The sequence below is a fragment of the Microcebus murinus genome, chromosome 7, assembly GCF_040939455.1.
Source record: "Microcebus murinus isolate Inina chromosome 7, M.murinus_Inina_mat1.0, whole genome shotgun sequence".
Classification (NCBI taxonomy): Eukaryota; Metazoa; Chordata; class Mammalia; order Primates; family Cheirogaleidae; genus Microcebus; species Microcebus murinus.
The window spans coordinates 99,971,655-99,981,472 of record NC_134110.1 but is presented as its reverse complement, the minus strand read 5'-3'; the positions used below and the strand labels follow the sequence as shown (position 1 = coordinate 99,981,472).

Below are 9,818 nucleotides of genomic sequence, written 5' to 3'. Positions count from 1 at the left end.
CAGACTCCCATCTGAAAGTACCAACATCCTGCTTCTGAGCAGAAGTACAGAGCTTTTTAAAGGTTCTGATCCATCTTGTCTTTGGCTAAGACAATCTCGTGACCTCCACCTGGACAGTTCCTTTGAGCGATTCAACAAACAAATGGCTGAGGCTGTCCGGACTTTTCCAAATCCATTTTCTTCTCCTCAACTCAGTTCAGGGTGTGGGGAGCCATATCCACTTTAGGGAGACAGAGACGGGAGTTCCCTGGAGCTAAAAAGGCTCAGGCAGCTGCTTCTCTCTCATCTCGAAAAGAAGTTGCTCCTACCAACCAAGACCCAGGTTTTGACCCGGGGCTGCTCCCTGTCTCTTCCAACAGTGGTGGGGTGCCCTTTCACCGGGGTGCCGATAGCCCCACCCAGGGATACCAAATTCTGTTAATGAAAGTTCAGCACTTGTCTCTGAGGCCACATTAGAAGAACAAAGACAAGTTGGATTACCTTTCTTTTAAAGACTGAATTGTTTATATACACCACATTTTGCTTATCCAATTTTCTGTTGATGGACATCTTGGCTTTTGTGAATAATGCTATAATGAACATGGGTGTGCAAATATCTCCTTGAGACCTTCATTTCAATTCTGTTGTATATATATCTAGAAGTGTGATTGCTGGATCATATGGTAATTTTATATTTAATTATTTGAGGAACTCCATAGCATTTTCTATAGTGGCTGCACCAATTTAAAATTGCACAAGTGTACCACTTTCTCCAAATTTTGCCAATAGTTGTTATTTTACATGTTTTTCTTTGATAGTAGGCACCTAATAGGTGTGAGGTACTTTTAATCTCATCGGAGTTTTGATTTGCATTCTCTAAGGATTAGTAATGTTGAAATTATTTTACATACTTGTTGTCCATTTGCATATCTTCTTTAGAGAATTGTCTATCTGTCATTTTTCCACTTTTGAATTGGGTTACTTGATCTTTTTTCTTGTTGAGTTTTAGGAGTTTATTACATATTCTGGATATTAGTCCCTTATAAGATACATGATCTGAAAATATTTTCTCTCATTTCATAGGTTGTCTCTTCACTCTGATTGTATACTTAATGGCAGAAGTTTTTAAATACAATGTCTCATTTTTCTATTTTTGCTTTTGTTGACCGTGTTTTTTGGTGACATATGCAAGAAACCATTGCAAAGTCCAGTGATACGAAGCATTTCCCTTATATTTTCTTCAAGGTGTTTTATAGTTTTAGGCCTTACATTAAGGTCTTTAATCCATTTGGAATTAATTTTTATGTATGGTATAAGGTAAATGTTCAATTTTATTCTTTGGCATGTGGATATCCGGTTTTCCAAAAGTGATTTGTTGAATACTCTGTACTTTCCCCCAGAGTGGTATTGACACTATTGTGGAAGGGTTTATTTCTGGATTCTCTATTTCACTTATGTGCGGGTTTAATCCAGGGCTATATACCAATAGAGAGTCTATTTCATTGGTCTATTTGTCTTTGCCCATACGACATGGTTTTGTTACTATAGCTTTGCCCATAACACAGCTTTGTAATGTTTTGAAATCAGAAAATGTGAGCCCTCCAACTTTATTCTTTTTTTTAATTTCAGCATATTATGGGGGTACAAATGTTAAGGTTATGTATATTGCCCATGCCCCCTCTCCCGCCTCCCCCCTCACTAGACACCCGATAAATATTATTCCTATATGTCCACTTAAGTGTTCATCTGTTAATACCAATTTGCTGGTGAGTACATGTGGTGCTTGTTTTTCCTTTCTTGAGATACTTCACTTAGTAGAATGTGTCCCAGCTCTAGCCAGGAATATAAAAGAGGTGCTATATCACCATTGTTTCTTAAAGCTGAATAGTACTCCATGGTATACATATACCACATTTTATTAATCCACTCATGTATTGATGGGCACCTGGGTTGTTTCCACATCTTTGCAATTGTGAACTGTGCTGCTATAAACATTTGAGTGCAGGTGTCCCATTTGTAGAGTGTCATTTGATCTTTTGGGTAGATGCCCAGTAGTGGAATTGTTGGATCAAATAGTAGATCTACTTGTATCGCTTTAAGGTATCTCCATATTGTTTTCCACAGAGGCTGAACCAGTTTGCAGTCCCACCAGCAGTGTAGGAGTGTTCCTATCTCTCTGCATCCATGCCAACATTTATTGTTTGGGGACTTTTTAATAAAGGCCATTCTTACTGGAGATAAATGATATCTCATTGCAGTTTTGATTTGCATTTCCCTGATGTTTAGAGATGTTGAGCATTTTTTCATATGTTTGTTGGCCTTTATTCTGTCTTCTTTTTTTTTTTTTGTCTTTTAACAATCTTTTAATCAATAAATGTATTTTATTATATTGGCACTTGTATTAGTTGCTATTCCTACCACCATGTCTACATGTTTATATTATATACAGAAGACACACATAACTTACTATTTGTGTGTGTTTCACTATTCAGAGGTGGTAGCAATTCTAATAGTTGAAAAAGTAATTAATATTCCTTAGATATTAATTATTCTGTAGACAATAATAAAATCTGAAGATAGCTAGCAGATACAGTATTATCTTCCTTTAAGCAAAGTTGCTAATATGGAATCCTCACATATATACCCAATACTAAAATAAAGCTAATTCTGTTTTAAGATTCTGGATCATGGAGTCCATTCTGAAACAAAGTGTCCAATAATCAATGAATCAGCTAACCGACAGGTTAACAAAGACATCCAATGCTGAATGGCTCAAAGAGAGTTAAAGACAACATCTGCATAGAATTCATCATACAACCACTTCTAATTAGTCATACGGGATACTGTCCTTTAAATGAGAATATTCAGATGCCAGGATGAAGGCCCAAAGTAGCATTTCCAGTTTGTTTTTTTCTAATTTTGAAGGTGCTTCTCTGGGCTTTCTTGGTTTTTGCTTTCCTCGGAGGATTCTAGCTTGGCCATTATTATATTACTGGTTCCAGGGGTGTCTGATTGCTTATCATCACCTTCAAAGATAATGTCCTCTGGATTTGGAGGTGGGGGGCAGAACTCTTCATTTGGAAAGATCTCCCGGAAAAGTGTTTCAGCTTGCTTAACTGCATGCTCGTTTCCCAGGCCACCATCAGGCCCAGAGCAGACATACACATTGGAAGGTAAACCGTCATATGAGCTTCGGCTGATTCCTGAGGAATCTCTCATATTAAAATAAAGAGCCCACAAGACTCTTGGTTTTGTAAGTTCTTCCTTGTCTATTTCTGCTTCAGCATAGGGTGTGAATAATTTCTTCACCACTGATTCTAAGTCTTCTCTTGCTGTTTTAGAAGAGGGACATGTCAGATGTATCAGATAAGTGTCTTTCATGCATGTCATGGTTGAAGAACATAATTCTGTGACCCGAACGGCACAAGTTCCTGGTTCTGCTGGAGGCACTATCAAAATGGAAATCTGCTGATCTGAATCTGTCTTTAGCACAGACTGATCTGTAATGAGCACTGCCCTAGAGATCTGCTTATATTGCACATTTGAGCAGGTGTCATCAGAAAGGTAACTATCCTCTACAATAAAATATTTAGCATTTATTCTTTGACCAAAGTGATCTATGATTGCTTTACATCTTCCAGATTCTTTGTCAACTACAAAACATTGTACTTTATGGCAAAGACAATAAATTCCACCAAAAACTGCACACATCCTGCAGAAACACTGGGGAATTTCTCCTTGGCCATATAAAGGAAATAAAAAAGGAGTGTTACCAAACTGTCCAAGACACTGAAGGAAGTTTTTTGTTGCTTTAAGGCCATCAACTGTAGTGCAAGATGATTCTGATGTCATTGCAATTGAGTGCAGTACAAAATGCTGGAGGTTAGGAGTTAATTTTTTAGTTTTTAAGTACTCTGAAAATGAACATTGCTTGAAAGCTTCATATTCATTAGGATGGTGTTCATAGTCTAAACAAAATGTGAGAAATTTCATTAGCATCCTCTTTTCTACCATTGTGAGTTCCTTGCTATTAAAGATGTCTGCTCTGGAACAAGGCACCTGTTCTACCTTTCCTTCCCGAAATGCAAGAATCCTAGTGACATTTTTAAATTCTGCATAACGACTAACATTTGATTTGATTAAAAGATCAATTAGCAATCCTTGAGAATATAGCAGCTTTGATACCAAATCAATGTTAAACCTCCGGCCTTCTTTAACTATTTGAGAGTAAGCAATCCTATTTTTCTTTTTTTTTTTTTTTTTTTTTTTTTTTTTTTTTTTTTTTTTTTTTTGTTCGTTATGCAGTAGGGAAGCAATCCTATTTTTCTTTGGTTGATCAGTGTTGTCTTCTACTGTAGGTTTGTTTTCATCTTTATCTTCCTCTGAAATAGTATGTATACAAGTTTTAGCTCCACAGTCTTTTCCTTCCTCCAGTGATTCCTCTACATCAGTTACTTCTAGTGCAATCTCTTCATCACTTTTCTGAGGGTGCTTGGCAGGCATTTCGAGGCCAGTAAAATATGATGAGTGCTTTTCTTCAGGCAAGGATGCAGAATCCAGAAATTCAGTGAGGGTACTAGATGCCACTGAGGAAGGACTTTTCTGCAGAGCACCAATCTCTTCAACATTGTCCTCCACATCCTGACTAGCATAACAAAAAACTTCTGTGTGTTGAATGGTCTCATCCTTCTTGCGAAAAGCAATGGCTTCTTCTGTTTCGTGGATCAGTTCTTGCCACGCAGCAGTGCTTTCTTCCCCAACATCACTGTTTTGCTGATACTCCTTCAACCAGGGTAGCAATCCTGAAAAGCTGAAACTAGCCCACTTTCCTCCATAGTAACTTCTTGAGTCAATATGCAGAACCCTCTGACCACTTCTTGAACATGCAGCTGCAAGGATGGATTCAGGCAAACCTGTCCCTATTATAACCACATCAAACTCTGTGGGTAGACTGTCCGCCATCCTACGACGTAAAGCGTCCGGTGACGACTGCCGCTGAAGGAAATGCGTATGAGTCTAAGCTGAGGACTCAGCTGAGGTATGATTACGGTGTAATAGAATTTCCCCTTGTCATCTTCCAGTTCATCCCAGAAGCACTGAGGTTGCAGGTCCTAGCTGCTTAACTGTGACCCTTTTAAAATATTTTTTCCTTATAAGTCAGTGGCATAAAAACATGAGAAAGTACATCTCATCACATCCGAGAATACTAAAACGGATGTGTGGTTTCGTTTCTGCATTTCATCTTGGCAGTAAATGTCAAAATGCATCATATATGCATCTGTGACTGGAACTCTTCTCGAAAAGGCTGCTGCTAAACCCGTCCCACACGCAGCCCACGGTGTCCCACACCCAGCCGTTCCTCAGGCAGGACACGAAGGTAAACGTGACCCGGAAGAGGGGCCCCAGCAGGTCGCTGAGGCCGATGTTGACCAGGAGGAGGTGGGTGGGGGTGCGGAGCCGCGGGAACTTGTAGTGGAAGACGAGCACCAGCAGGTTGTTGCCGCCGCCCGGCAGCCCGACGGAGCCGAGCAGCAGCGCCAGGCGCTCGTAGGTGCCGGGCTGAACAGCGGCGCGGGCTCAGCGTCCCCGCCGGCGCCGGCCCCTCGCGCCCGCGGCCCGCCGCCCTCCCGGAACCCTTGGCCGCCGCCGCGGTTCCCCGGGGACACGGCCCGGCGCCGGACGCGCTCCGCACTGGGTGGGGCTCTGGCCCGCGGCCCGCTCTGCCCATTGTGTATTCTGTCTTCCTTGTAAAAATTTCGGTTCGTGTCCTTTGCCCATTTTTTGATGGGGTTGTTTGATTTTTTCTTGCTGATTTTCCTGAGTTCTAAATAGATTCTAGTTATCAGCCCTTTATCAGATGTGTAGCTTGCAAAAATTTTCTCCCATTCTGTGGGTTGTCTGTTTGCTCTCTTGACAGTTTCATTGGCTGTGCAGAAGGTTTTTAATTTGATCAGGTCCCATTTGTTTATTTTTGTTGCTGCTGATTGCCTTTGGGGTCTTCTTCATAAATTCTTTGTCTAGGCCAATGTCTAGAAGAGTATTTCCAACGTTTTCCTCTAAGATTCTAATACTTTCACACCTAATGTTCAAGTCTGTTACCCAGTGTGAGTTGATTTTTGTGAGAGGTGAAAGGTGTGGGTCTTGTTTCAGTCTTCTACATGTGGCTATCCAGTTGTCCCAGCACCATTTATTGAATAAGGATTCTTTTCTCTAGTGTATGTTTTTATGTGGTTTTTTGAAAATTAGTTGGCAATATGAGGATAGTTTTGTATCAGGGTTCTCGGTTTTGTTCCCATGGTCAATGTCCCTGTTCTTGTGCCAGTCCAAGGTGTTTTAATTACGATAGCTTTGTAGTATAGTTTGAAGTCTGGTAAACTGATACCTCCTATTTTGTTTTTATTGCCTAGGATTGATTTTGCTATACGGAGTCTTCTCTGGTTCCATACGAAGAGTAAAATTTTTTTTTTCTATATTTGTGAAAAATGATGGTGGCATTTTGATAGAGATTGCATTGACTCTGTAGGTCACTTTGGGTAGTATAGACATTTTAAAATGTTGATTCTGCTGAACCATGAGCATAGTATATTCTTCCATCTGCTTATGTCCTCTGCTATTTCCTTCTTCAGTGTTTCATAGTTCTCCCTGTAGAGGTCTTTTACCTCCTTAGTTAAATATATTCCTAGGTACTTTATTTTCTTTGTTGCTATTTTGAAGGGAATTTAATCTTTGATTTGGTTCTCACTTTGACTGTTGTTGGCGTATGTGAATGCCTCTAATTTCTGTGTATTGATTTTGTATCCTGAGACTTTACCAAAGTTATCAGTTCAAGGAGTCTCTTGGTTGAATCCTTGGAGTTTTCTAGCTATAATATCATGTCATCAGCAAAGAGCGAGAGTTTGATCTATTCTGCTCCCATTTGGATGCCCACTTGAACAGAAATGGAGATAATAGGCAACCTTGTCTTGTTCCAGTTCTAAGTTGGAATGCTTTTAATTTTTCCCCATTCAGTATGATACTGGCTGTGGGTTTGTCATATGTATCATTTTTAGGTAAGCCCCGTCTATGCCTATTTTGTTGAGCGTTCTTATCATAAAAGGGTGTTGAATTTTGTCAAATGCTTTCTCTGCATCTATTGAGAGGATCATATTGTCTTTGTTTTTGCTTTTGTTTATATGGTGAATTACATTTATAGATTTGCATATGTTGAACCATCCCTGCATCCCTGGGATGAAGACCACTTGGTTGTGATGGATTATTTTCTTGACAAGCACCTGGATTCGATTGGCTAGGATTTTGTTGAGAATTTTTGCATCTATATTCATAAGGAATATTGGTCTATAGTTTTCTTTTTTTGTTGCATCCTTTCCTGGTATTGGTATCAGGGCTATGTTTGCTTCATAAAATGTGTTGGGGAGACTTCCATCCTTCTTGATGTTGTGGAATAATTTCTGCAGGATAGTCACCAGTTCTTCCTTGTAGGTGTGGTAAAATTCGGGTGTAAACCATTTGGTGCAGGACTTTTCTTTTTAGGAAGATTTTTTATTTCTGTTTCAATTTCAGTACTTGATATTCGTCTGTTCAGGAATTCAACTTCTTCCTGGTTGAGCCTAGGGAGGCTGTGTGTTTCTAAGAAATTGTGCATTTCCTCTACATTTTCCAGTTTATGTGCATAGAGGTTTTTGTAGAATTCATAAAGTATATCTTGTATCTCCTTGACATCAGTTGTGATTTCTCCTTTATTATTCCTAATGGACCTTATTAGAGATTTTTCTTTTTGCTTTTTGTTAGTCTAGACAATGGTGTGTCAATTTTGTTTATTTTTTTAAAGAACCAACTTTTTGTTTTATTAATCTTCCGTATGGTTTCCTTGTTGTCAATTTTGTTTAGTTATGATTTGATCTTAATGATTTCACTTCTGCTGGGTTTGGGCTTGGTCTGTTCTTCTTTTTCTACCTTTTTGAGACGATTCATTATGTTGTCTATTTGTGATCTTTTAGACTTTTGGATATAGGCATTTATGGAAATAAACTTTCCTCTCAGGACTGCTTTACCTGTGTCCCAAAGGTTTTGTTAACTTGTGTCACCTTTGTCGTTTAGTTCAAAGAATCTTTTGATTTCCATCTTGATTTCCTCATTTATGAAGTGATCATTCAGCAGAAGGTTGTTTAGTTTCCATGACTTTGTGTAGAAATGAGAACTCCTGTTAGGATTGATTTCTACATTTATTCCATTGTGGTCTGAAAAAATAACATGGTATAATTTCTATTTTTTTTAAATTGTTTGAGACATGGTTTGTGTCCTAGGATATGGTCAATCTTAGAGAATGACCCATGAGCTGATGAGAAGAATGCATATTCAGTGGTTTGGGGGTAGAATGTCTTGTAAATGTCAGTCAGGCCCATTTGTGCTAGGGTTCTGTGTAAGTCCATTATTTCTTTGTTGATTTTCTGTTTGGAGGATCTTTCCTGTCCTGTCAGTGGGATATTAAAGTCTCCAACTATTATGGTGTTGTTGTTTATCCGTTTGTTTAGATCCACTAGAGTTTGATTTATGAATCTTGGTGCACCTAGGTTGGGTGCATATATATTTAGAATTGTTATGTCTTCTTGTTGAACTGTACCCTTCACCATTATATAGTGACCTTCTTTGTCTTTTATTACTTTTGTTGATTTAAAAACTAAGTTATCTGTAATCAGCACCACTACACCAGCTTTCTTTTGGCTTCTATTTGCTTGAAATATTGTTCTCCACCCCTTTACCTTTAGTCTAACTGCATCCTTGCAGGTTAGATGTGTTTCCTGAAGGCAGCAGATACTTGGCTTATATTTTTTTTATCCATTCGGCCAGCCTATGTCTCTTGGGTGGGGAATTCAAGCCATTCACATTTATTGAGATAACTGATAGGTGGGGCAGATTTCTGTTCATTATATTGGGTTGAACTTTGTTGCTTTGTTTTCTCTCTTGAGCCATTGTGGTTTCTGGCCTTTGATCTTTAGCTTTGAGTGGATTTACATTCATGAGTGTTTATTGTGCTAATCCACGGATAACAGTGTTTTGAGTACTTGTTGAAGGGCTGGTCTTGTCTTGGTGAATTCCCTCAGTCTTTGGTTATCTGAGAATGTCTTGATTTCTGCTTCACATGCAAAACTTAGTTTTTCAGGGAATAAGATTCTAGGCTGGGCATTGTTTTGTTTCAGAAGAGTGAGAATGGGGCCCCAGTGTCTCCTTGCTTGCGAAGTCTCAGTAGAGGGTCTGGCGTTATTCGAATTGGCTTTCCTTTGTATGTCACTTGCTTCTTTCATCTTACAGCTCTTAAAAGGGCCTCTTTGGTTGATATTTTGGTCAGTCTGATGACTGCATGTCATGACATCTTTCTGTTTGCATTGAATCTCCCAGGGGTCCTTTGAGCTTCTTGAACTTGTATCTGGAGATTTTTAGCAAGGCCTGGGAAATTTTCCTGTATTATATCTTCAAATGGCTTATCCAACCTTTGAGTGTTTTCTTCTTCCCCTTCTGGTAACCCTGTGACCCTCACATTAGGTTTCTTCACATAGTGCCCCATCTCTTGTAGGCTTTGCTCTTGTCTCTTGTTTCTCTGCTCTATCTCTATGACTGATTTATTTATTTGGAAGGTGTTATCTTTAATCTCTGAGATTCTTTCTTCTGTTTGTTCTACCCTGTTCTTGAGGCTTTCCACTGTGTTTTGTAGTTCCCTGAATTGATTCTTCATTTCCAGGAGTTTGGTTAAGCTTTTCTTCATTGTTTCAATTTCTTTAGTGAATTTGTGTTCCATGTCCTGGAGTCTTTTTGTGTTTTCATTGTAGTGGTTACCCAGTTGT

The 9,818-nt window shown here is 39.1% G+C and overlaps 1 protein-coding gene across 1 annotated transcript; it reads right to left on the bottom strand.

Annotated features, from left to right (window-relative positions):
• Positions 1 to 2,416: 2,416 nt before the first annotated feature.
• LOC105876413 (rab proteins geranylgeranyltransferase component A 2-like) lies at positions 2,417 to 5,033 on the bottom strand. Its single transcript, XM_076004679.1, has 2 exons — positions 4,294 to 5,033; positions 2,417 to 4,224 (listed from the first exon to the last, which is right to left on the bottom strand). The coding sequence occupies exons 1-2, from the start codon at positions 4,939 to 4,941 to the stop codon at positions 2,893 to 2,895; spliced, it is 1,980 nt and encodes a 659-aa protein (XP_075860794.1). The 5' UTR covers positions 4,942 to 5,033; the 3' UTR covers positions 2,417 to 2,892.
• Positions 5,034 to 9,818: the final 4,785 nt, after the last annotated feature.

Excerpts from the sequence above, each read along its gene's own strand:
- LOC105876413 (XM_076004679.1), bottom strand. The coding sequence starts at position 4,941 with ATGGCGGACAGTCTACCCACAGAGTTTGATGTGGTTATAATAGGGACA. Across the intron at positions 4,225-4,293 it reads AACCAAAGAAAAATAGGATT|AAAAATAGGATTGCTTACTC; the intron begins GCTTCCCTACTG and ends AAAAAAAAAAAG.